Source organism: Myotis myotis, unplaced genomic scaffold (assembly GCF_014108235.1).
Source record: "Myotis myotis isolate mMyoMyo1 unplaced genomic scaffold, mMyoMyo1.p scaffold_m19_p_1, whole genome shotgun sequence".
Taxonomy (NCBI): domain Eukaryota; kingdom Metazoa; phylum Chordata; class Mammalia; order Chiroptera; family Vespertilionidae; genus Myotis; species Myotis myotis.
In genome coordinates, this window is record NW_023416313.1 from 147,697,541 (window position 1) to 147,723,918 (window position 26,378).

The 26,378-nt window shown below is 52.5% G+C and overlaps 1 protein-coding gene across 1 annotated transcript; it reads left to right on the forward strand.

Annotated features, from left to right (window-relative positions):
* The first annotated feature begins 869 nt into the window (after positions 1-869).
* Positions 870-23,662, forward strand: MYH7 (myosin heavy chain 7). Its single transcript, XM_036355363.1, has 40 exons — positions 870-943; positions 2,270-2,322; positions 2,976-3,184; positions 3,435-3,578; positions 3,859-4,015; positions 4,209-4,236; positions 5,070-5,178; positions 5,260-5,352; positions 5,456-5,519; positions 5,928-6,026; positions 6,249-6,352; positions 6,986-7,124; positions 7,433-7,551; positions 7,651-7,800; positions 8,051-8,221; positions 8,819-9,128; positions 9,491-9,558; positions 9,917-10,004; positions 10,711-10,828; positions 10,956-11,079; positions 11,365-11,501; positions 11,734-11,989; positions 12,599-12,841; positions 13,027-13,203; positions 14,051-14,196; positions 15,295-15,385; positions 16,088-16,477; positions 16,983-17,109; positions 17,324-17,442; positions 18,130-18,326; positions 18,886-19,069; positions 19,244-19,409; positions 19,544-19,668; positions 20,203-20,511; positions 20,760-20,963; positions 21,083-21,208; positions 21,419-21,694; positions 22,601-22,696; positions 22,811-22,945; positions 23,528-23,662. Exons 3-40 carry the CDS (start codon positions 2,984-2,986, stop codon positions 23,543-23,545), a joined length of 5,808 nt encoding a protein of 1,935 aa, XP_036211256.1. The 5' UTR covers positions 870-943; positions 2,270-2,322; positions 2,976-2,983; the 3' UTR covers positions 23,546-23,662.
* Positions 23,663-26,378: the final 2,716 nt, after the last annotated feature.

Consider the following 26,378-nt stretch of genomic DNA (forward strand, 5'->3'; position numbering starts at 1 on the left):
CAAGCAGGACCATCTGGAAGCTGGACCCTGTCCTCCGCACACATTGGGTCTTTAGGCTCCCTGCCCTCCTTTCTAGCCTCCCTCCACCCCTTGGGCTTCCTCCCCCATTTGCTGAGTTTTCTTTCTGCCCTTGAATCTTGCTGCCCTGACTGGCTACTTGACTTTAAAGAAGGCACTTCCCCTCTCCATAAAATGAAGGGCTTGGACCCATCACTAAGGCCTGTCTGGCTCTGAGGCTCAGTGACCTCAACACATCACCTGGCTAGTCCAAGGAAATTAGTGCCTGTGCCAGAGTCTCCATCTCTAAGCTTCCTGGTCGTTGTTATTGCCACTTGGCTGGGAAACCTTCTTCCAGCCACCTCAGTCTGGCCCCCATCTTCGGGTCAGGCCCCCAACTCTGCCCTACCCGCTGCTGCTGACACTCAGCCTCCTCCCATCTCAGTTGGATGCAGGACCCAAGCCAGGGAGCAGGGAAGACACTGTGCAAATGGGGCCAGGCCGGTGCTTGGGGCAGGGGGCCGAGGGGCAGCAGTGCCAGGAGAGCCCTGGGGAGGGCCAGGCGCTGCCTGCCCGAGGTCACCGGTGGTCAGTTGTGGTCAGTTCCCTCTCCTGCCAGCTGTGGAATTTGAGGCCTGGCCTGGGAGATATTTTGGCTGCACTTTGAGCCATCCCCGCCCCCTGGAACTCAGACCCTGCATTCTCCATGCCATAACAATGACGACCACTTCCAATTGTTTCCTGGCTGGAAGAGGGGAGGGGAGTGGTGTTTAGGAAGAGGGGGGGAGAGCCTGGGGGAAATGCTTCTAGTGACAACAGCCTTTCTAAATCGGGCTGGGGACTGGGTGCAGGTGGGGGTGGGGGCGCCCTGCTGCCCCATATATACAGCCCCTGACCAGGTCAGGCTCCGCAGCTCTCTCCTGAACTCTGTCCTTTCTGCACTCAGGTAGGAGACGGAGCTGGAAGCCTTCTTCTGGGATAAGGGGGCCCCAGGTTTAGGAAGGGGCTCCTCTTGGAATAGCAAGCTGCATGCAGGACTTCATGCAGAGTACTGGATCTGGTAACAGCACACATGTTCAGGTCTAAACATGCGTGTATGTGCCCAGGAGGAATGGGGGCTCATGTGTTACTGGGGGATGTCTGTATCAAAGCATATGAGACCAGAATGCATCAGAGGGGGGTGTGTGTGTGTGTGTGTGTGTGTGTGTGTGTGTGTGTGTGTGGTATACAAGCATGCATGGTCTGAACACAGATACACAAATATCAGGTGTGTTTATGATCATGCCTGAGGACAAGCAGGTCCATTTGGGGCGAGGCACAGGGGGAAGAGGATGGCAGAGAATGATAATTTAGGAAGCGTGTATGTTTAAAAGCTAGTTCTGAGAGGTCTGCAATGTGTAACTACCCATGGCCATGCACGTGGAGGTGCTTGTGTGCGCATCCAGCAGTTGAGACTGCTACAGTTTGTGTACACCCTGCAAAGGAGTCCGCAGGCACCTGGTGTGGCTGGCCCAGGTCTCTGCATACTCAGAGACAGCCTATTTTTGCCGTTCACATATTTAAGTGCACGTCTGTTGCTGAGGCATATGGCACTCTGAGAGGGGGGGTGTGCCGAGGTATATGAAGGAAGGGAACGTGTCTGTGTGAGACATGAGTGGCGGGCATGCGTGTTTATCAAAGGACATGTGGAAACACCTTTGGCGGTGTGAGGGGTGTGTCCATAAGAGGATGCCCACAAGGTCTCCTCTCTGAGAATGTCCACCAAGACTGACAATCAAATGGGGACAGGATGGAAGAGAACTGGCTTTAGAGTCATGAGACTAGGGTTCAAGTCCTAGCTCCATCACTTACTGCTTTGTGTTCTTGGACAAGCAAGCCCTATAACTTTGATTCCCTCGTCTGTTGAATGGGGTGAGGATTGAGTAAGAATATGTGAATAAAATGCTTTGGAAGCTATAAAGCTCTGAACAAATGTGAGCATTTGTTGTTCTTCAGTTGCCTCAAGGAATGGAAGTTTCACTAGATGGGTATAGGCAAAGGTGGGACCATCTCCCAGGAGGGAGGGGGACTAGGGCTCAGAATTGAGTTGGCATCAGAAAACTAGAATTACCGCTCAGGGGATAAAAGGAATAGTGCTTGGAAAGCAAGAGAGAGGACAGGACCAGAGAAGCTGACTACAACTGCCCACCTATTTTCAGTACTAGGGGAGGGGTGGGTGGGTGCTGAAGGAAGCAGCAGGAGGTGGCACAGACACAGCCTTCTCTCTCTCCAGGTCCCTACAGACTTGAGACGCTTTCCTCCTACAGACATATTTGAGAAGCCAAGGTAAGGAAAGCTGAAGATGGGGTGTGGGGGGATCTGGGAAGATACTGAACTCTAGTTTCTGCCTGGCCTTGGGGAGAATGTCTTGATGACCAGGAGTCCTCACCTGTGACTAGTGAGGGGGCCAGGGAAAGACAAGGGTCAGAGATGGATATAGTCAACTTCCTACTCCCACAAGAAGCCAGGATGATCCACCCTTGTCCAGGAGAGCCCCAGGGTGAACAAAAGTTGATTGAGCATCATCCCATATACCAAAAGGTTGTGGGTTCAATTCCCAGTCAGGGCACATACCTAAGTTACGAGTTCAATCCTTGGTTGCATCAGGAGGCAACCATCAATGTTTCTCTCTCACATCAAGGTTTCTCTCTCTCTTTCTCCCCCCCCCCCTTACTCTCTCTCTAAAATCAATAAAAGCATATCCTTGAGTGAGGATTTTAAAAAATGTTAGTTTCTCCTTCTGCCCTGACAGATTTTCAAGGCATTCTTGGGTTGAGGGATAAGCTCAAGAAACAAAGGACTTACCAGTGACCCCTCCTGAGTCCTGAGCATGACGCTAGGCTCTGGGGCTCCCACTATAGAGGAGATCTCAGGGAGAAGAGCAGAGGGGAGGACAGGTGGGTGGGAGGGCAGCCAGCTCCTTCTCTTGCCCACTGCAGGCACAGCCATGGGGGATGCAGAGATGGCAGTATTTGGGGCCGCTGCCCCCTTCCTGCGCAAGTCAGACAAGGAGCGGCTGGAAGCCCAGACCAGGCCATTTGACCTCAAGAAGGATGTCTTCGTACCTGACGACAAAGAAGAGTTCGTCAAGGCCAAGATTGTGTCTCGAGAGGGTGGCAAAGTCACTGCCGAGACCGAGAATGGCAAGGTGGGTGGCAGGGCTGTTCTAAGAGGCCTCCCTGGATAGCCCCCACACAAACCTGAGGACAGTCCGATTTTCCCTTCCTTTAGGTAGGGATCCACATCCTCCAGATAGCCCTTCTCATCCCTGACATCCAGTGTATCTTCTCTATGATGCTGGCTTCTTCTCTCTTGAACACCATCGTCCTGTAACTCGCCCAACTCTTATCCCTGCTGAGGGAGGACTGACAATAGTCTCTGTGTGGGGGCTGTTGCAGACAGTGACAGTGAAGGAGGACCAGGTGATGCAGCAGAACCCGCCCAAGTTCGACAAGATCGAGGACATGGCCATGCTGACCTTCCTGCACGAGCCCGCCGTGCTCTACAACCTCAAGGAGCGCTACGCGGCCTGGATGATCTACGTGAGTGCTCCATCTATGGCCTCCCTTTGAATCTGGTGGCTTCCTGGCCCATACACATCTACTTCCTGGAGACGAGAGTTTCTGTTCTTTGTGCTCAGGCAGCATTGCACTCTGTCGTAGTCCCTACATCCTCGGTTCAGTTCTAATGCCTTGAGGGCTGGCGTTACTCAGATTTAAGGAATCCATAGATTTTCTTTTCTCTTCTTCCTTTCGGCAATCTTTCTCTAACTCTAATGCCATCCCTCCCATTAGCAACTCACTTCTCTTTTTCTACTTCTAGACCTACTCAGGCCTCTTTTGTGTCACCATCAACCCCTACAAGTGGCTGCCGGTGTACAATGCAGAGGTGGTGGCTGCCTACAGGGGCAAGAAGAGGAGTGAGGCACCGCCCCACATCTTCTCCATCTCGGACAACGCCTATCAAAACATGCTGACAGGTGACTGGCCCCAAGTGAAAGGTTTTCCTGAGAATCCCACATGAGGAAACGCACATGCTGGCTCTCTTCCTCCTCCTGAGGGGTTTGGAAGATGGGACAGGCCTGGAGGAAGGCGGGGAGTAGGGAGATGGGGGGACACCAAATAAGAGCATCCTGAGTGGCTCCTGATTCCCTCCTCATTTTCTCCCCACAGACAGAGAAAACCAGTCCATCCTGATTACGTGAGTGTGGCTCCTACCCTGTTCCCTTCCAGAATCTCCCTGACCCCAGCCCCATCAGGGCCCCCAGCCTCTATGCAGAGCCCACTTTTTCCCCTCCATCTTCATGCCAGCTCCTCTTTCTTCTCTGGACTTTCCCCTTACCTTCTCTTTGTTCTCTTCCTTCCCTCTCTTATTTTTCCTTTCCAATCTCCTTCACCCACTCTTCTCCAACTCATCATTTATTCCTAAGCCCAGTATCACCATATCTTCTTTGACTCTTCATTTCCTTCCATCTTTCCCTTCCCCTTTCTTCCAGTCCCATTCATTCTTTTTTTTTTTTTTTTAATATATTTTATTGATTTTTTACAGAGAGGAAGGGAGAGAGATAGAGAGTTAGAAACATTGATGAGAGAGAAACATCGATCAGCTGCCTCCTGCACATCTCCTACTGGGGATATGCCCGCAACCCAGGTACATGCCCTTGACCGGAATCGAACCTGGGACCTTTCAGTCCGCAGGCCGACGCTCTATCCACTGAGCCAAACCGGTTTCGGCGTCCCATTCATTCTTATTCTAAATGGCCTAGGCCCATCTCCCCTGATTGACTTTACCCAGCTAAGACCAGGCTCCACCTGCCCAACCCAGCACCTTCTCGTGCCATCCTTCCTGGTTGCTACGCCTGACCCTGGGTATGTCAAAGTACAGCTATGTGTTTGGGATGCTTAGTGTCTGTCAGCTGCCTGTGTCAGGGCTCCCACTGTCAAGTAGGACCAGACACTCTCTCCTGACTTGAGGCTTGTTGGCCCACAGCAGTGTTTGTGCACTGCCTAATGAGCCCCTGAATGTCCCGACAGCGGAGAATCCGGTGCCGGGAAGACAGTTAACACCAAGAGGGTCATTCAGTACTTTGCTGTTATTGCTGCCATTGGGGATCGCAGCAAGAAGGACCAGAACACAGGCAAGGTAGGCCTGTTGTCCCTCGAGGGCCCACATTGCAAAAAGGGAAGGGAGTCCTCTCACCTCCCATCCTCCTGACCTCTTCAGGGCACCCTGGAGGACCAGATCATCCAGGCCAACCCTGCCCTGGAGGCCTTCGGCAACGCCAAGACCGTCAGGAATGACAACTCCTCCCGCTTTGTGAGTAGTTCCTGACCTTGGACTTGGGATTTGGGCTGGTCGAGGGATAGCATCAAATATGAGCTTTCCCTCAACTCATCACTACTCTCCTCCATCTCGCCAGGGAAAATTCATTCGAATCCATTTTGGGGCAACTGGCAAGTTGGCATCAGCAGACATAGAGACCTGTGAGTGCCATCAATCTGCTAGGGCTCAGTCCAAGCTCACACTCATTTTAACCGTCTTGATCCCAACCTCTCTCTGTCTTTCTCTGGGTCTCTGGCCCTCAGTCTCTCTCCCCCTCTTTCTGCCTCTGTGTGTCTGTGTCTTTAGTTCTCTCTCTCTGAGACTTCCTCTGGACTTTCTCCATCTCTGGCTCTAGATCTGTGTGTCTTTCTCTGAGACTATTTCTTTCTTCCTGGCTCTCTGTCTCCATCTCCACCTCTGTGTGTCTGTGTATGAGTCTCTCTCTCTTTCTCCCCCCTATCCCTCTCTCTCTGCTTCTGCCTTTTGCTTGCTACCTTTATCATTCATTTCTGTTTCCTTGTACTTAAAGGCCAACCTTTCCTTTCTTTCTTCTCCCCTACTGTTCACAGACCTTCTGGAAAAATCCAGAGTTATTTTCCAGCTGAAATCAGAAAGAGATTATCACATTTTCTACCAAATCCTGTCTAATAAAAAGCCTGAGCTGCTGGGTGAGTCAGACTACCAACTGAGACCAACGGTCTCCATGGCAACCTGGTTCCTTCTGCTTGGGCTGCTTGCTGGCATGCACTGGGTTTATGGCACTGCTGAATTGGGTTCTGTGGGATGTGGAGCCACATTAAGGCCTGTCATGTGCTTTTCTACGGGCCCTGTGCTGCGACAGTGAGAGCCAGGGGTTTCTGCCGTATCCTAATCACATCTTCTTCCCCCAGACATGCTGCTGATCACCAACAACCCCTATGATTATGCATTCATCTCCCAAGGAGAGACCACTGTGGCTTCCATTGATGACTCTGAGGAGCTCATGGCCACTGATGTAAGTGTGTAAGGATCCAGTCCAGAGGTGAGGGTATTGGTGGTGAGGGGTAAATGGGTATTCCACTGGCCCAGGAGTAGAGCTGACATTGGCCGTCTGTTGTTCATAGTGGTATGTCCCTCCCTGAGGGCCAGCATGTCCCTCAGGCCAGGGTGTGCTGGGATATGGGTATGATGAGATAGGGCTGGCCAGTATATGGTGTTCAATCAAACCAGAGAGGACTGAAAGCCATGGGACAGAGAAGCAGACAAGTGAAAAAATAAGGCATCACTAAGGGAAGGTGGGAGGGCAGGGTCATGTAGGGTCCATGAGCTGGGCTCGCTGTTAGGTAAACAACATATATGGACAGATATGGAAGGTCCAGGCAGGGAAGCCAGTGTGGGGCCTAGAAAAGGGGCAACAGTAGGAAACATGTGTGGGTAACCCAGAGCACCTCCAGAGAACAGTTGTTGTCACTGACGCCGGGGCTGAGGCGGTCTATCCTCCAGCTGGTACCTCCCACCTTTGTTTTGGAGTCATCACTGGGTATGGGAGTCTCAGAACTCACAGGGTTATCTCTCCAACTGAAGAGAGACATCATTTACCTGCCACACTTCCTCTCCTGTGGTCCACCAATATGGGGCCTTCTTACAGAATGCCTTCGACGTGCTGGGCTTCACTCCTGAGGAGAAGAACTCCATTTACAAGCTGACGGGTGCCATTATGCACTTTGGAAATATGAAGTTCAAACAGAAGCAGCGAGAGGAGCAGGCTGAGCCGGATGGCACAGAAGGTGGGAGTCTGGGATGCTGGGGGCAGCAATGGAGTCGCTGAAGGCTGCATCTGCAGAGGAGTCATCTCTCTTTCTTTTTAAATTTATCTTTATTGTTGAAAGTACTACAGATGCCCCCATGCCCCCATTGAACCCCTCCACCTGCTCCTGTCCCCTCCCCAGGCCTTCACCAAACTATTGTCTATGTCCATGGGTTATGCATATATGCATATAAGTTCTTTGGTTAAACTCTTCCGGGCCCCTCTTCCCTCTGAAATATGTCAGGAGTCCTCTCTTTATCAACTATGCTACCTACCCTTTCTTTCCAGAGGCTGATAAGTCTGCCTACCTCATGGGGTTGAACTCAGCCGACCTGCTTAAGGGGTTGTGCCACCCTCGGGTGAAAGTGGGCAATGAATATGTCACCAAAGGGCAGAATGTCCAGCAGGTGGGTCATCTTTAGGAGATAAATGATGGCTGAGTGGAAGCTTTGGAACTCACTCTTCCCAGTGAGTCTGCTCACCTGGATCTCTCCCCTACTTTCCAGGTGTCATATGCCATTGGGGCACTGGCCAAGTCAGTGTATGAAAAGATGTTCAACTGGATGGTGACACGGATCAATGCCACCCTGGAGACCAAACAGCAGCGCCAGTACTTCATTGGAGTCCTGGACATCGCCGGCTTTGAGATCTTCGATGTGAGTAGGGGGAGCCCTGGGAGTAGGGGGAACAATAACACACTCATCAGCACATGCAACAGGAAAGCCGTAAGCCAGACACTGGAAAGGCAAGTGGGGTTCAGCAGTGACAGAGGCAGTCAGCATTTTGTCTTCAGGGGGTACTCCCTCTCTCTGCCCTGACAGGGGAGGGGACAAGCCACACCCTCACTAGGCTGAACATTCGGATACCTGCCTACCTGACCCACCTCTGCCCTCAACCCCCCTGCAGTTCAACAGCTTCGAACAGCTCTGCATCAACTTCACCAATGAGAAGCTGCAGCAGTTCTTCAACCACCACATGTTCGTGCTGGAGCAGGAGGAGTACAAGAAGGAGGGCATCGAGTGGGAGTTCATTGACTTTGGCATGGACCTGCAGGCCTGCATCGACCTCATTGAGAAGGTGCTGCCTCAGCCCCCCCTGAACTGTCCACTCATACCCACATGAATGCCCCAGTCAAATTGGCAGCCTCATACCTTCTAAGGAACAGGATCTGGATAACAGGAGAATCTGGAGCCCTAATTTCCAAAGCCCTCTGTTGTCCTAGCCACCCAGGACAGGGTGGCACCTAGGAGAGCTGAGTTCCCAGGGGCCTGAGAGTAGACACACAGAGGACCTCCCACCTCTAGAATGACCTCCCACACCAGTGTGTTTAACCACGTTGGCTTACCCATCCAAGAAGCAGAAAAGTTGAGGGTAGGGTGGAGAATTGTAAGAGTGCCCCTATTTTCAACTCCACCATCTCAGGGATCTGGGTGATGAATGGTAGTATAACATCAACATTCCCAGACTTTCACAAAGGTTCCTCTGAAATCAAGCAAAGTCTTCCACCTTGGGAAGGCTTGAATGAGTGCCAGTCAGTAGATAACTGTGCTCAGAGCTGAGCCTGATACCTTAATGTCCAAAGGGGTATCTCCATAAGTAAATAATGATCATAGAGCAGGCTCTATCTCCATCTATATGAGGCATGCTCAGTGATGCTCTCCCTTCCACCCTCAGCCCATGGGCATCATGTCCATCCTGGAGGAGGAGTGCATGTTTCCCAAGGCCACAGACATGACCTTCAAGGCCAAGCTGTACGACAACCACCTGGGCAAATCCAACAACTTCCAGAAGCCTCGCAATATCAAGGGGAAGCAGGAAGCCCATTTCTCCCTGGTCCACTATGCTGGCACCGTGGACTACAACATCCAGGGCTGGCTGCAGAAGAACAAAGACCCACTGAATGAGACGGTGGTGGGCTTGTACCAGAAGTCCTCCCTCAAGCTGCTCAGCATCCTGTTTGCCAATTATGCTGCAGCTGATGCACGTAAGTAGAGACTGGGAACCAGGGGCCTAAGGGACAGGGTTTCTGCCCTGGATCTGAAGCAAGAAAATTGCTACACCCCACCACTTTCATATCAGGCTGTACCCATGTCATACCAGACTCATTGAGAGAGAATTGGGTGGAGAAACTGAGGCACCCACAGTGAAGGCCCTCCCTTCAAGTCCAAATGCTAGCAAGGATATGAACTAGAGCAGTGGTCGCCAACCTTCCAGACCTCACGGACCACCAGTGGTCCATGGACCACCAGTTGGCGACTGCTGAACTAGAGGGTGTGACTTTTCACCCCTGCCCTGGCCTCCCCACATACCTATTTGTGCCCCTTCTCTTGAATCTCCTTCCCATAGCTCCTGATAAGGGCAAAGGCAAGGCCAAGAAAGGCTCATCCTTTCAGACCGTGTCAGCTGTGCACAGGGTGAGTGTATGACCCCAGCCTCAGCCCAGCATGGCTCCTTCTTTGCCTTATTCATCCTGTCTCCTCATTCCATTTGTGATCCTTTCCACTCTTTGTCTGCTCATCTCCTCATTTCCATTCTCTTCCCCTTCATTTGCTGGCCTCTTCCCTTACTCAGTTCCCATCTCACCTCTCTTTTCTTTCCCTCCTGCCTTCCATCCTCTCTCTCCTCCCCCATGTCTTCCCCTAGCATTCCTTCATTCTTTTTAGCTCTTTGTATTCTCTCAGTCTCTCTTTCCTGTTCTTCCTCTCCTCTCCCATTCTTACTTCTCTTTCGTTCACTTTCTTTACTTTTCCCTCATGTTTTTTTGGATCACAGGAAAATCTAAACAAGCTGATGACCAACTTGCGCTGTACACATCCCCACTTTGTGCGTTGCATCATCCCCAATGAGACCAAGTCTTCAGGTGAGCCCCAGAACTCAGGACCAGCCCACTGCTGGAGACTCACTACCCCAAGAACAGGCATCTACTAATCTCCCACCACCGTGCTTTCCAAATCGCATTCTTCTCCTGTCCCCCATGAGGTCCCCTGCCCCTAGACTACCTTACCTTTGGAATGTGTAACTCAGGGTAGCATGTAAGGCTCTTTGATTAACATTACCTCATGAATGCCTTAAAATACCCAATGAGACATATAAGGATTGTTTATTTCTTTTTTACTGATAAGGAGATAGAGGCTCAGGGGCCTGGGTCTAAGGCTTAGCTCTGTTCTGATCAACTTAGTGACTTTGGTCAAGTCCCTTAACCTCTCTGAACTTGACCCCTCTTGTTTTAGTTTATTCTCTAGAAAATGGGGTATATCTTCCTTGGCTACCCTTTAGGCATAAACTGCATAAAAAATGTGAAAGCCTTTGGTTACTCTTAAAAGCGAAAGAAAGAAAGACAGAAAGAAAGAAAGAAAGAAAGAAAGAAAGAAAGAAAGAAAGAAAGAAAGAAAGAAAGAAAGAAAGAAAGGAAGAAGAGAAAAGAGAAGAAAAGTAATTAAAGATCATTATTAACTAACCTGCTAAGGTTACTAGCTTATAAGTGGCAAATCAGAATCAGAACTCAGGACTTAGCTCTCAGTCTAGTGCTCTCCCCACACACTCCTCTTTCTTCCTTCCTGCTGCAGGGGTGATAGACAACCCCCTGGTCATGCACCAGCTGCGCTGCAATGGCGTGCTGGAGGGCATCCGCATCTGCAGGAAGGGCTTCCCCAACCGCATCCTCTACGGGGACTTCCGGCAGAGGTGGGTACAGGGAACAGGGGGAGCCCAGGTGGTCTTTGTGGGGAATGGAGTCTGCAGGTGGCCCCAAATTCTGTGGGAAGAGCTGCCCAGTGCAGAACGTGGGTGACTTCGGGCATCTCCCTCCTAGGTATCGCATCCTGAACCCAGCGGCCATCCCTGAAGGGCAGTTCATTGACAGCAGAAAAGGGGCAGAGAAGCTGCTAGGTTCCCTGGACATTGACCACAACCAGTACAAGTTCGGCCACACCAAGGTGAGTGTAGCGCTCCACAGGGTGGACTTGCAGGGCTTGCAGCCATGTTGAGCAGGGCAGCTATGAGTTTGGAAGGCAGATTCCTGATTCCAGGCTTCTTGTTTCAAGCCAAAGGCTGGAAGGCAGGTTTCCTTTCTCTCTTGTCTTCCACATTTCACTCCCAGGTCTGGAATGAGCAGGTGATGGGTCCCCTGGAAACTCAGCCAGGGTCTCCTACCCTCTTTCTCCATCGTGGATACCCTTCTCTGAGGCTGTGATCCCCTTGGGTCTTCCCCTTGTCCGCAGGTGTTCTTCAAGGCGGGGCTGCTGGGGCTGCTGGAGGAGATGCGAGATGAGAAGCTGAGCCGCATCATCACTCGCATTCAGGCCCAGTCCCGTGGTGTGCTCTCCAGAATGGAGTTCAAGAAGTTGTTGGAACGCAGGTGAGAGATCTCAAAAGGAGGGTGCCAACCTGAGGACCAGGTTGGTTCAGGGGCAGTATCAGGAGAAAGAGCTTCAAACAATGAGACTGGCAAGAATGTCTCATAGGGACAGAGGGTGGGGCTCATGGTCAGAGAACAGGATGGATGAAGGAAAGGGCCTAGGAGTCAGGGCCTCAGAGCAGGAAGGAGGGAGGAGGGAACTCTCACCACTCCTCTCACTGGGCCCCTGCAGAGACTCCCTGCTGATAATCCAGTGGAACATTCGGGCCTTCATGGGGGTCAAGAACTGGCCCTGGATGAAACTGTACTTTAAGATCAAACCTCTGCTGAAGAGCGCAGAGACAGAGAAGGAGATGGCCACCATGAAGGAGGAGTTTGGGCGCCTCAAAGAAGCGCTGGAGAAGTCCGAGGCTCGCCGCAAGGAGCTGGAGGAGAAGATGGTGTCCCTGCTGCAGGAGAAGAACGACCTACAGCTCCAAGTGCAGGCGGTGAGGCTCTGGGTCCCTGTTGGCTCTTCCACCAGCTCTGACTGCGCTGAACCTCTCCACCCAGGAGCTCACCATCTTGTCCCTTCACAGGCAGAGGATTCTGGAATCAACACTTTCAAAGGCCTCCAAAGAGGTCCCTTGAGAGAAGGAAAGGGAAGGGGAGAAAGAAATAACTTTTAAAACACAGGCTTTCTACCTCGGTTTATCCTGGATCCACAGCTCAATACTTTTGTGAACTTGGGCAGACCATGCATTACTTTTGAATCTCTATGTCCTCATCCCTAAATGGAATAAAGCTACCCATCTCACCACATTGCAAACATATGATGTATATATATTTATGTAGTTCTCTTCCTTCAAAGGAGGAGACCAGATGAGAGGGAAAAACAAAGTGACTTCTGGTTCCCTTCCCTCTGTTCCCATCCCCTAAAGCTCTCACCACATTGCCCTAAAATCCATCCCCTCCCCATCCTTCTACAGTTCTTCTCAGGGGGGGGGGGATGTCCTGAAGCTCCCCTCCTATAGAGAGGGCTGAGACTGTCCCACTTCCATCTATCTCAGCAAAGACCCCACCCACTGAACAGCCTCTCCTCTGTGTCTCACCCTCAGGAACAGGACAACTTGGCCGATGCAGAGGAGCGCTGTGACCAACTGATCAAGAACAAGATCCAGCTGGAGGCCAAGGTGAAGGAGATAAATGAGAGGCTGGAGGACGAGGAGGAAACGAATGCTGAGCTCACTGCCAAGAAGCGTAAGCTGGAAGATGAGTGCTCTGAGCTCAAAAGAGACATTGATGACCTGGAGCTGACATTGGCCAAGGTGGAGAAAGAGAAGCACGCAACAGAGAACAAGGTGAGGGCGGCTCCCTCTGGTGCCAGCCCAGGTCTCCTCAGGATTCAAAGACCACAGACCTTAACCAACACCAGGCCACTCAGGGGATCCTGATAGCAATGTGGTCCTTGGCATTGGAGATCTCCATAGATGTCTCCAAGCTGGTGACCTTTGACCCTAAAAGGGATGGGGTTCTTGGTTGACAGGTGAAGAACCTGACAGAGGAGATGGCTGGGCTGGACGAGATCATCGCCAAACTGACCAAAGAGAAGAAAGCTCTGCAAGAGGCCCACCAGCAGGCCCTGGATGACCTTCAGGCTGAAGAAGACAAGGTCAACACACTGACCAAGGCCAAGGTCAAACTGGAGCAGCAGGTGGATGATGTGAGTAGATTGTCACAGGGCCTAGATATACCATGCCCATCTATACTTGTGTGTGTGTGTGTCTGTGCAGAGATATTGGAGTGTGCTCCCTTTCCTGAAACCTTTCTAGAAGGGAGCTGGGGAATAGAAAAGGGGAAGGATACTTGAAATATTAGTGTTTATTGCATGTAACATTATTATATTTAAAATAGTTTTTCTTGAAATATTTAAAAAAAAAAAAGAAAGGGGAAGGATGATCAAATGTGAGTTAAGTAGATCATGTCACTGACATGATCAACAGTAGATTCAAACATATATATCTCTACCTTCAACGACTGGATTTAGAGGGTTATCTCATAAGAACATGATACATTTCTCTGGGAATTTTGTGAGAATCCTCAAAGAGGATCTTTGGATTTCTAATATTTTAGGCAAGGTCTTGTCCTCAGTACTCATTGTTTCCACAGATAGTTCTTTGTGCACATCTCTGTTGAGTCACTTTCACTCTTATCATTATTGAAGTATCTGTCTCAGCCATAAGAATGTGAGCTGCCTTTAGGCAGAAACTTGGATTTATTTCATTTTGTTTCTGCAGTGCTTAATATGGCTCCTGAAATTTAGTAGGTGCTTATACTATGCAGAATGAATGTATGCAGATTTGGGGTTTCATCCCACGGGCATTCATTCAATCATTTTATCAGTTACTGAGCATCCCTACATACTAGGCATTCTCCTAGCCCCCTGGTAACATTTGACCCACTCAGGGGGAGTTTTCCCAAGTCCTGGACATCTCTTGGGATCCCCCAACCTTGGAAGTGACTGAGCTTTCAAATCACAAAGTCAGGATACTTGTCCTTCTCTCCACCAGCTGGAGGGGTCCCTGGAACAGGAGAAGAAGGTGCGCATGGACCTGGAGCGAGCAAAGCGGAAGCTGGAGGGCGACCTGAAACTGACCCAGGAGGGCATCATGGATCTGGAGAATGCCAAGCAACAGCTGGATGAGCGGCTGAAAAAGTAGTGTATTTCCCTCCCTGTTGCCTGTTTTTCCTCCCCAGCCCAGCACCCTGTTCTGTGGATGACAGTCTAAGCTGGCCCAAGACATCCATCCTCAGAGGCAACGGCCCCATTTAGATTCAATAAGTGGGTGCAAAACTGAGGTCAAAGCTTCCAGGAAGAGCTCTTTCCTCCCCAAGACATGTACATCAGGGCCCAGCAGCTCTCCCTGGTAAAGTCTAACTTGAATCCCTCAAGCCCTTTTTTCTATTGGGCACTTAAAAAGGATGAAAAATAACAGCTCGCCCCCTTTATACACAAGTCTTTCTGGAGACCAGCTGTTAACATGGAGGAATGCTCCACACAAAAGCCTCTCAAGAAAGTTCTTTTAGGTCCTTCACGGAGAGCCCAGAGAGCCACAGAGAAATGGGTCAGCCATCACACTTGAGCGATGCAGGATCTGGGCCATTTTTTTCCTCATGAACTTGTGGTTCTAAATCTTATTGCAAGTCCTTCCAAAATGTATAGTTCTACTTTCCCATTTGGTAAACAGTGAGCCTGCAGAACATGCTTGGGTAATCAAGGATCCTATGGTGCTTTAGAGTCAGGGCTTTGGAAGGCTCCACATCGCCATAGGGCTACATCAGCCTAGGAGTCTCCACACTTCCCCAGGCACAGTATTTGTTGAATGAGTGAGTAAATACATGATCCCATTGATCCTCAAACCACCTTTAAAGGATGGCATTTTTAACCCCAATTTACTACAGAGGAAACAAAGGGTCAGAAATGTTAATCAAATTCAAAGTAAGAGTGACAGAATCGAAGACCTTTAAAGTTAAAAGGGGCCTTTGAAACATCTAGCCCGACCCCCTCATTTTACAGACCAAAGAGAGAGAGTCCCTCAGAGCCCAGGTCCTGTCACTCCACCTGCGATGTTCTTCCCATCACATTTCCTGTTGGGCTTCAATCCTTCAGCTGGTGGACCCTCCATCAGCCCTGGAAGCTGTTTTTCTGCTGAAATCCTCCTGTTCATTTGTTTTATTACCATTTCCAACCACAGGTGGGCCCTTCTGGAGCCCAAACAGCCTCCCTTGCTTCAGCCTCCTTTCTTCCCCACAGGAAGGACTTTGAGCTGAACGCCCTCAATGCAAGAATTGAGGATGAGCAGGCCCTGGGCAGTCAGCTGCAGAAGAAGCTCAAAGAACTTCAGGTAAAGACTGGGATGCCCAGAGTGGGCACTAGACTCAGCTTCCCAACCCCCTCCTCCAGGCTGTCTTCTCCCCAGCATCACAGGCATTTGCTATGGGTCCATCAAGGGAGGAGCTGAGCTATCCTAGTTTCCCCATGGAACACCTCCATGGGGACTGGGTGATCCAAGAATGACGTGGGAAGAGACCTTGAAAAGCTCACAGGTCAGGGAGGCAGAAATCTTGGCTTCCTATTTCAGATCTGGATTAGCTGATGACCATAGGAAGCCCACTCCAGATCTCTGAGTCTCCATGGCCTCCCCTGTACCTGGTAACTTTTAAGGTCCCTGCAGCCCTGATGGCTTATGACGTCCTTTGTTACTTCTAGAGCAAACACTGTTGTCTAGTCAAGCAAACATGGTTCTCTTACTCTAACTTCTATTATTTTTCCCACTAAACTGCTTTAACTATCCCTAGAATACAGGTCTCTTTGTCCCTCTTCAAGAGTAAGCTTCAGCCACTTTCAGTAAAGAGAATGTATAATGTTCTGGCCTAAAGAAAGGCTAATTTGGCTGCCTAAACCATCTCCCTCAAATCCTTTTCTTTCTGATAGAACTAAACTGACTTGCTGTTCCAGACAGGCCAGGAGTCTTCTAGAGCTGGGGGAGGGGGCTCCCATGGAGGGCTCCAGGAAGTGGGGCTGAGCCCTTTGTGTCTGGGCCTAGGCACGCATCGAGGAGCTGGAGGAGGAGCTGGAGGCAGAGCGCACTGCCAGGGCCAAGGTGGAGAAGCTGCGCTCAGACCTGTCCCGGGAGCTGGAGGAGATCAGTGAGCGGCTGGAAGAGGCTGGCGGGGCCACATCTGTGCAGATTGAGATGAACAAGAAGCGTGAGGCTGAGTTCCAGAAGATGAGGCGGGATCTGGAGGAGGCCACGCTGCAGCACGAGGCCACGGCGGCAGCCCTGCGCAAGAAGCACGCTGACAGTGTGGCCGAGCTGGGCGAGCAGATTGACAATCTGCAGCGTGTGAAGCAGAAGCTGGAGAAGGAGAAGAGCGAGTTCAAGCTGGAGCTGGACGATGTCACCTCCAACATGGAGCAGATCATCAAGGCCAAGGTGGGCCTGTGCTTAGCCTCTCCCCTCCTCCAGTTCCCTCCTCCCATCTCCACATGTCTCCTCTTTTCTTTGAGGGCTCAGTTTCCCACTTTCCTTCTTCTACCCAGTTCTCTGATCCTCTCCTTCCTTCCATGCCTTTCCTCTTCCTTCTCCTTTTCTTTTTTAAAAAAATATTTTTATTAATTTTTTGAGAAAGCGGCAGGGAGAGGGAGAGGGAGCGGGAGAGAGAGGAGAGAGAGAGAGAGAGAGAGAGAGAGAGAGAGAGAGAGAGAGAGAGAGAAACATTGATTAGCTGCCTCTGCACACTCCCTACCAGGGATGGAGCTTGCAACTGGGGCATGTGCCCTGACCGGGAATCAAACCGACAACCTTTCGGTGCATGGGACGACACCCAACCAACTGAGCCATACTGACCAGGGTGCCTCTTCTTTCTCCTTTAATTGCTTCCATTAAACCCCTTTCAGTGCCCCCTGAAACCGTCATTTGACTGTCCTTCCTCTGTCAGGCTAACCTGGAGAAAATGTGCCGGACCTTGGAAGACCAGATGAATGAGCACCGGAGCAGAGCAGAGGAGACCCAGCGTTCTGTCAATGACCTCACCAGCCAGCGGGCCAAGCTGCAAACGGAGAATGGTGAGCGCTCCCCCAGCCTTGGGGAGACACATACACATACACATACACATACACATACACATACACATACACATACACATACACATACACATACACATACCTCTCCAGAGAATGGAGCCTGAGGGTTAGGAGAAGGATATCTGGGGCCGGGGGGTGGTGGGGGGAGAGGAGTGCCTGGCCTTCAAGAGTTGAGTGTGTCTCGGTGACTTTCCAGGTGAGCTGTCCCGACAGCTGGATGAGAAGGAGGCGCTGATCTCCCAGCTGACCCGAGGCAAGCTCACCTACACCCAGCAGCTGGAGGACCTCAAGCGGCAGCTGGAAGAGGAGGTCAAGGTGAAGCCTTGACTCAGGCCACGTGACCCTCTGCCAGGAACATAGCACTGGCCTTGCATCACATCATTTCCGCTCTCCCAGAATTCCAAAAGGAATAATAGCCTAGACCCCACCACATGCCTCTTGAGTCTAATCCCCAGCCTGAGGCTTTCTGCTGCCTTTCCTGGAGAGATGTGAGGGAGGACATGGGCTAAGGATGCCTGTGGGTCCTGGGTTAGCAGAGCAATCTGAACCTGGAGAAAGGAACTCACTGGAGCCAATTTCTAGCATTTTGCTGGGCTCCTGAAAAAGGGGAGAGAATATGACTTTTAAAAAAGGTCAGGGCTCAAATTCTAGCCTGGCTCCTAGAGGTTGGTGATCTTGCAACTGGGGCATGTGCTCTGACCGGTAATCAAACTGGCCACCTACCCTCTCTAGGCCTCTGTCTCCTCCCCCCAAAATGGGAGTGAGGATGATAATGCCAGCTGCAGTGAGGGGGCAGGGGTGACGGGCATGAGCTTTTTGTAAATGGTGCAGTGCTACCTGGGCATACTTTCTTATTAGTTCTCAGCAAGCCATTCCAGGTCCACTGGAGTTAGAGCTAGGTGAGCCATGGGGAGGCTGTTGCAAATAGGGTGAGGGGATGGGCAAGGGCTGGTGATGCTTTATGGGGAAAGCTGAGCCCACCTCCTGGTGTTCACCTCCCAGGCGAAGAACGCCCTGGCCCACGCACTGCAATCGGCCAGGCACGACTGCGACCTGCTCCGGGAGCAGTATGAGGAGGAGACAGAGGCCAAGGCAGAGCTGCAGCGCGTCCTGTCCAAGGCCAACTCGGAGGTGGCCCAGTGGAGGACCAAGTATGAGACGGATGCCATCCAGCGGACCGAGGAGCTCGAGGAGGCCAAGTGAGTCCCAGGCAGCCTGCCTCTGGCCCGGGCCCCTTTGCCGACAGGACACAGTGCAGCTCGATCCTCAGTAGACTGGGTACATGGGATGGATGCTTAGCTAGGTTTTGACAACACAGGAGGACCCTGCCCTGGCCCCATGTCCTTCTCCTCTCAGGGAAGCTTTTTGCTCGCATTATGTTTCTCATCCGAATATAAGACGAACAAAAGGTTTGTCTGAGGGCAGAGTGCTCCCACCTGGGGCAGGTGCTGTGGCAAGGCAAGATGGGGTGGCCTGCAGAAGTTCCTGTGCCCTCCCTGTCTGCAGCCTAAAGGCTGGCCCAGGTTTAGAGGGATGCCACCCAGAAGGCCCTCCTGGGTGCTGTGGGTCTTCACACTGCCACCAAGACTCTGCCGCTCAGTCCTCTGCCCCCTGGGGCCCATCCTCAGGCTTCTCCCACAGCTTCTGAATTTCTAAGGATTGGTTTTCCAGAAGACTGATGTCATTTCCTCTTGTCCAAATACCCCCTCCTCCATCCTTCCCCCCTCTCCTACCACCCCCCCCATACCCCTGGGGCAGAAAGAAACTGGCCCAGCGGCTGCAGGAGGCTGAGGAGGCTGTGGAGGCCGTCAATGCCAAGTGCTCATCCCTGGAGAAGACCAAGCACCGGCTGCAGAACGAGATCGAGGACCTGATGGTGGATGTGGAGCGCTCCAATGCAGCTGCTGCGGCCCTGGACAAGAAGCAGAGGAACTTTGACAAGGTGGGTCCTGGTTGGGGCCAGAGCCAGGGAGCAGAGCAGGGGTACCAGCATCAGTATGAGGTCAGGAGTAAACTCCTAGGAGGCAGGGAAGAGGCTGAGGCCAGGCAAAGGGCCTGGGCAGCCCCTGGAGGTGGGGCAGGGGGCTGAGCAGTGAGCCTGACTCTGTTCCTGCAGATCCTGGCTGAATGGAAGCAGAAGTATGAGGAGTCGCAGTCAGAGCTGGAGTCCTCACAGAAGGAGGCTCGCTCTCTCAGCACAGAGCTCTTCAAGCTCAAGAACGCCTATGAGGAGTCCCTGGAGCACCTGGAGACCTTCAAGAGGGAAAACAAGAACCTTCAGGGTGCGCTGAGGCATGAGGCCAGGGAGGGGAGGGAAGAATAGCCACTCCTGGCACCACACAGGGCCTCCAAGGGGTATGTCCTTTCCCAATGGACCAAGGCAGCCCCCAACTGAGTTGTTTGGCCCCTCCCACAGAGGAGATCTCTGACCTGACGGAGCAGTTAGGTTCCAGTGGAAAAACTATCCATGAGCTGGAGAAGGTCCGAAAGCAGCTGGAGGCTGAGAAGATGGAGCTGCAGTCAGCCCTGGAGGAGGCCGAGGTGTGTGTGGAGGAGGGGGGAGCTCTAGGCTGTGGTCACAGTTCTCATCTCACTTTTGTCTGATTTGTTCACTGTTCCATCCTCAGAGCCTAGAACAGTGCCTGGCACATAGTAGGCACTCAACAAATATTGTGGAATGAGCAAGCAGGCCACTCAGTTCCCTTCACACAAACATTGTACCTATTACATCTTTGAAAAGATTTCCTGTTTTCACTTTCCTTCCTTTTCCACCTCTGCCTCCCTCTTTGGGAATTTTACATTCTGTGCCTGATTGCCCCTGTTTCCTTGGCAACACCTTTTCTCTTCATTTTCCTCTTTGTCTTCATTGCTAGCTCTGCTCTGTGATGCCTAAATCACCTTCTATTAGGCCTATTTTTTTTTCCTTTCAAATTCTCTTTTCTTCTTTCTCCTTTTGACTGAACCACTTACACCACTCTTGAATTCATTTTGTATCCATGATTCCTGGGCAGACCCCTACCCCAGCCCGTGCCCTGACTCTCTGCCTCAGCTCATCTCTCCCTGCCCCCCTGCTAGGCTTCCCTGGAGCACGAGGAGGGTAAGATCCTCCGGGCACAGCTGGAGTTCAACCAGATCAAGGCAGAGATGGAGCGGAAGCTGGCTGAGAAGGACGAGGAGATGGAGCAGGCCAAGCGCAACCACCTGCGGGTGGTGGACTCGCTGCAGAGCTCCCTGGACGCGGAGACGCGCAGCCGCAATGAGGCCTTGCGTGTGAAGAAGAAGATGGAGGGCGACCTCAACGAGATGGAGATCCAGCTCAGCCATGCCAACCGCATTGCCACCGAGGCCCAGAAGCAAGTCAAGAGCCTCCAGAGCTTGTTGAAGGTACATGAAGACTCTTGGAAGCAGGAATTCTGCTGCCCTGAGAGGGGAAGGCCTGTATGTGGCCAAGTTGGGTGCTAATGTCCCATTACAGCTCCAAATTCCTCCTGCCCCAGGGCCATTGCGAGACAACCCACAGGCTCCTCCTGAGCCACCATGATGGGCTCTCCACCAGTATCCAGTTTGGTGTAACAGTTCTGATGGGCCCAGAGGCCAGCTCCCTCTCTCATGCCCATCCTCTTGATCCACAGGACACCCAGATCCAGCTGGACGATGCAGTCCGAGTCAACGATGACCTGAAGGAGAACATCGCCATCGTGGAGCGGCGCAACAACCTGCTGCAGGCCGAGCTGGAGGAACTGCGGGCTGTGGTGGAGCAGACAGAGAGGTCTCGGAAGCTGGCCGAGCAGGAGCTGATCGAGACCAGCGAGCGGGTGCAGCTGCTGCACTCCCAGGTGAACAGCTCCCTGGGCATTCCTGGAGGGAAGCACAGGCTGCAGCACCCAGCAGGTGAGGTCTGGGAGCCAGTCATGATGCTCAGTGATTTTCATACTCTGCCCACCCCGGCCCTCAGAACACAAGCCTCATCAACCAGAAGAAGAAGATGGAGTCGGATCTGACCCAACTCCAGTCAGAAGTGGAGGAGGCAGTGCAGGAGTGCAGGAACGCTGAGGAGAAGGCCAAAAAGGCCATCACGGATGTGAGTGCCCCCGCACCTTCCAGCCTCCCCTACAGACATGAACAAGGGCTCTGGGTCCAGGCCAGGCCACTGGGCTGTACGGACAAGGTGACTCTGCAGTTTCATGAGTTTGAGGACCTCAGGGAGCAAACGCCAGGATGGGAAAGAGGTGATCCTTTAGGGAGAAGAGACCTGGGCCCCAGTTCTTTGACACCTCTCTCCTGTCCACAGGCCGCCATGATGGCAGAGGAGCTGAAGAAGGAGCAGGACACCAGCGCCCACCTGGAACGCATGAAGAAGAACATGGAACAGACCATTAAGGACCTGCAGCACCGGCTGGATGAGGCTGAGCAGATCGCCCTCAAGGGCGGCAAGAAGCAGCTGCAGAAGTTGGAGGCCCGGGTGCGGGAGCTGGAGAATGAGCTGGAGGCCGAGCAGAAGCGCAATGTGGAGTCAGTCAAGGGCATGAGGAAGAGTGAGCGGCGCATCAAGGAGCTCACCTACCAGGTGCGGCTGGGTTGGGCTCTCTGCACCATGGCCTGAAGCCAAGGTGACAACCAATCGAGAGGAAGGAAGTGTTCTCTGTGAGCCTCTTTCAGGACAAGGGGTGGGCTGCAACCCCTGGATGCCCATTTCCACATCCCCGATCCCTGTGCTACCCTGAGTGTCCCCTGCCTCAGAGGTTAGTCTCTGCGACTCCTGGCTGAGAGCTGCACCTCAGCATTCACCCTCAGCCAGCCCCTGGGGATACACACAGCGCTCCAGACAAAGTTCTCCCTAAACAGGTTACCAGAAAGCAAGTATGTGGCCAAGCTTGGGCCGGGCACCATTACCACTAAAATACACCAAAAATATACCAAAGCCATTCAAACAAATGGCAAAACTTTTCAGTTATACATGAGGTGTAGACTTTAGCTTTCCATGGTGTTCTCCAGAATCAGACTCTCACTTAGATTTTGTTTCTGTCCAACCCGGAAAGTCACCATCCCTCTATGCACACTTGTCCTTAATCTCATCAAGTCTATGACATCCCTGCAGCCCAGGAGATCCCATCATGCCGGCAGTCCCAGGTCACTGCCAGCACCTGCTGGATTCTAGAACTGAAGGGTTAGTCCTCTGTGGGGCCCTAGGACCTCCAAGGGCCTGCTCCCAGAAACAGCATGCACACACAATTTTGTGCACAATTTGGAAAATCTTATCAGCTCCCTAAACCCTTTCCTGGTACAAACCATTAAAAATATTTATACCTTTCTTGGGGGGTGGGGGTGGGCGAGAATTATAAGGGAGAACTTAAATGTTTGGTGAGGATCAGAAAGTAGAACTGGGCCAGGATATTACATTCAGGGTAAAAATGGCAAGTGGAGGGAGGGGCATGCCTCCTATGACTGTGCCATCCTCCCTCCTGACCCCCAGACGGAGGAGGACAGGAAGAACCTGCTGCGGCTGCAGGACCTGGTGGACAAGCTGCAGTTGAAGGTCAAAGCCTACAAGCGCCAGGCGGAGGAGGCGGTGAGTGGCCTTGCTGGGGACTGAGCCTGGAGGTGGGACACGGGAGCCAGTGCCCCAGGCCCGGAGGCTGACCCTGAGCCCTCTCTCACCTCATTCTCCCCCGAACCCCTGCAGGAGGAGCAGGCCAACACCAACCTGTCCAAGTTCCGCAAGGTGCAGCATGAACTGGATGAGGCGGAGGAGCGGGCCGACATCGCTGAGTCCCAGGTCAACAAGCTTCGGGCCAAGAGCCGTGACATCGGCACCAAGGTGGGTCCCCTACCCCCAGGCCTTATAGGTGACCCCCATGGTAGCGCACCCTCCCACATCAGTGCCCAGACTCCGCCCCCACACGAGGGTGCCTCCTCTTTATTCATTCCCCACAACCGAACCACAGGGCCCTAGAGGGCAAAGTGAGTCAGTCCTCTGTGATTTCTAAGATTCTTCCAGCTCTCACTTTCAATGATTTTGCAAACCCAGGCCCTAGGGTGGTCAGCAACCCGAGAAGACCCCACTGCATACATAGCCAGTATGCTCCAGTTTCCGCCAACTGCTAGTCTCTGCTTTCAACTAGTTTTAGCCTGCGACCTTGCCATGCAATCTTCAAGTGGGATCCCGAGCACCCCTGTCCTCACCCACACAGCTCCCTCTCTGACCCCAGAGCTTCCCTTCCAGAACTTTCCCTCCTCACCGATCCCTAGGACACACCTCCCAACACCATGGGGCCCCTGCCAGGCCACACAGCAGTCCCCCACCCCACCAAGTGCCCTGGCTCCCCTTGGTTCTCTGTGCCCATCCCTGCCCAGCGCCCACCTTTCTAGAGCTAAGTTGGACTTTGTTTCCTTTCAAAAGGGCTTGAATGAGGAGTAGCCTTGCCACAGCTTCTTGATCTGCTCAGTCCTGAGGGTGCCAACAGAGTCCCAGTCCTGGAGCCTATAAAGCAGCCCTTTTAGAGGAAGTGGAATAAAGCAATTTTCCTCCAAGTGAGATCCTGCCTCTCATCTCTTCTTCACTGCCTGCCAGCCATAGGGACTGGGACACAGGGGTGGGACACAGGGGTGAAGGGAGGAAGGGGGCAGCTTCACAGGCCAGACCAAGGAGGCCTCCCCGGGGAGCCTGTGAGCTCTGAGCATCCCCAAGGAGCTCCCCTCACCTCTCCTCCCAGCCCTCTCCTTGGCTCAGAGACACTCACAATTAAGGAGATTTGGGGAAACCTTAAGACTCGCCTAGAGCAGTGGTTGGCAAACTCATTAGTCAACAGAGCCAAATATCAACAGTACAATGATTGAAATTTCTTTTGAGAGCCAAATTTTTTAAACTTAAACTATGTAGGTAGGTACATTGTTATTAACTTAATTAGGGTACTCCTAAGCTGGCCTTTGCTAAAAACGTCCTCAATCTGATTGAGGTACGTTTGCTGAGGTCGACCCCTTCCAACTCTCCCATCCACACGCGTCTTGTATACTTGTTTCGTCTATCTCCTTTCCGAAAACTGACTTCTGCGCATGGGCCACGAAGTTTCAATAGCACTGTACGTGCGCACCCGCACGTGGTATTTTGTGGAAGAGCCACACTCAAGGGGTCAAAGAGCCGCATGTGGCTTGCAAGCCACGGTTTGCCGACCACTGGCCTAGAGCATGTGAACCATCTGCTATGGACACACGCTCCAGCTCTGATCAACACTACCTCGCCACCACCAACGACAGTGCCAGGACTGGGCCCTGGGGAGGAGGTTCAGTGTGTACCCTCTGAGGTGTGTCACTTGGGCAGACAGGGTAATGACCCCCAAACCACAGACAAGGCAGGTCTCTGAGAGGGCACAAGGACCTGCGGCTGTAGCCACTACCCTTCTAGATACAGCCTCCACTGTCTCCAACCAACCCCAGAGGCCAGTGCCCCTCTCCCTACCTAACCAGGACAACTGTATGCTCAGCCCACCTTCAGCTCCTCCTTATCTCCCAGGGCCTGGCACCCTCCATCCTTTCTTCTCCCTCATTTCTTCCCACTATCACTTCTGTTCAAAAGACTCTCCTCATCTGGACTTGCTAGAAATGGGGGATCTTTGGCCCATTTATTGCAGGCCATCTGCAGGGGAGGCAGATAGATGAGGGACTGGGGAGAGTCATGTTGTAGCAGGACTCTGAGGAGAGGAGGAGGGGACGAATGAACAGAGGGCTGGGAGGAAGAAGCAAGCCCCACTACAACTAAGCCCTCCTGGAGTTGCTGACACACCTGGGCTGCTTAGCAAAGGCCTAGGACGGGCCATGGAGGGCAGGGGCTCAGGGGACAATGGGACTGTCAGTCTCCTGCTGAGACTCCTGAAGCCTTGCTTCAACCCTAGACGGAGTCTCCCCAACCTCACCACACACAGCCACTCCCAACCAACCTCCTGCTCCTTTCCAACCTCTGAGCTTTGAAGACAACAGTCAGAGGGAGGTCAAGGGCCCATCCCAGGAAGGAGGGATGCCAGTGTCTGATTACAGGAGGGGAAGGGAGAGGGGGGAAAGGGAAAAGGAAAGACCTGAGGAGGTGACAGTGGAGAGAGCGGGAACTGGGGGTCAGGAGGACCAGGAAAGCCAACAAAAAGAAAAGATGCTGGAAGTAAGGAGAAACGATCCACAGGCCCTCCCACCTTTCTCCTGGCACCTTTCTCCATTCTCCCACCCTAAGACACTCCTCTTCCTCGGAAGGACTTGGAGGGCAATGAGGAGGTCGGTAGAGAAAAGAGAGGGACACCCAGAGAATCTAAGCTCCCACAGCAGAAGACAGAGCAGGAACTGGACGCTGAGAGAACGGCAGGGACAGTGGGTGTGAGAGGGAACTGGCAGCTGAGTCACAGGAGGGGAGGGTGCTGATAGGGGGTGGGAGAGGAGAGGAGAGGGTGATCCTGGGATAGAGGAGCCGGAAGAGCTGGGGGGGTGATCCCGGACAAAGGAAAGAATCCTGGGTCACCTTCAGATGCAAAGAAAATCAGGAAAGATGAGGAGAACAGTGAGATTGGAGAGAGGTCATCGAAGATGCTGGAGGAAGTCGTAGAGGCAGATATGACAGAGGGCAAGCAGAGGTCAGGCTTAGAGAAGGCAGAGACTCATGAAATGTACGCATGTCAGACCCCAAGAAGGGCAGAAACATGGCAGAGGCCAGATATGACTCTGAGAAATGGAACAAGGCAGAGGGAAAGGATGGTCAAACACAGAGGCAGGCAGACACAAGGAGCCAGGCAGAGACCCTACCTGGTGCCAAGGAGACTGGCCCTACCTCCTCATCCCCTACCTGTGGCAGGAGTCTCCATCCCGTGCCCCGCACTCCAGGACTTCCAGCAGAATGAGGAGCTGCTTTGGGAAGCAGCTGAGGGAGGATGGAGAGCAGGTTTGGATGTGAGAGCCAGGGGGGTGGAAGGGGCCTAAGAAAGGAAGAGGGCAAACCAGACCACAGAGGGGCAGAGCCCTGGAACCAAGTTAACCCCTTCCCTCCCCCTCCTTCCATAGGAGAGAGTGAGAACTGCTTGCCCCCCCACCCCACCCCACTCACCCCCTCCTCCACCTACATCGAGTTTGGTCTGCTCAGAACACAGGGTTTCCCGAGGACAAAGCCTTGTCTTTGTCACCTGGACCTGACCCAGCCTGACCTGCTGTTCTCAGCCCCTTATCATGTCCCCAGGGACATGGGAAGCAGGCAGTGACGCACTGAGCCAAGGGCTAAC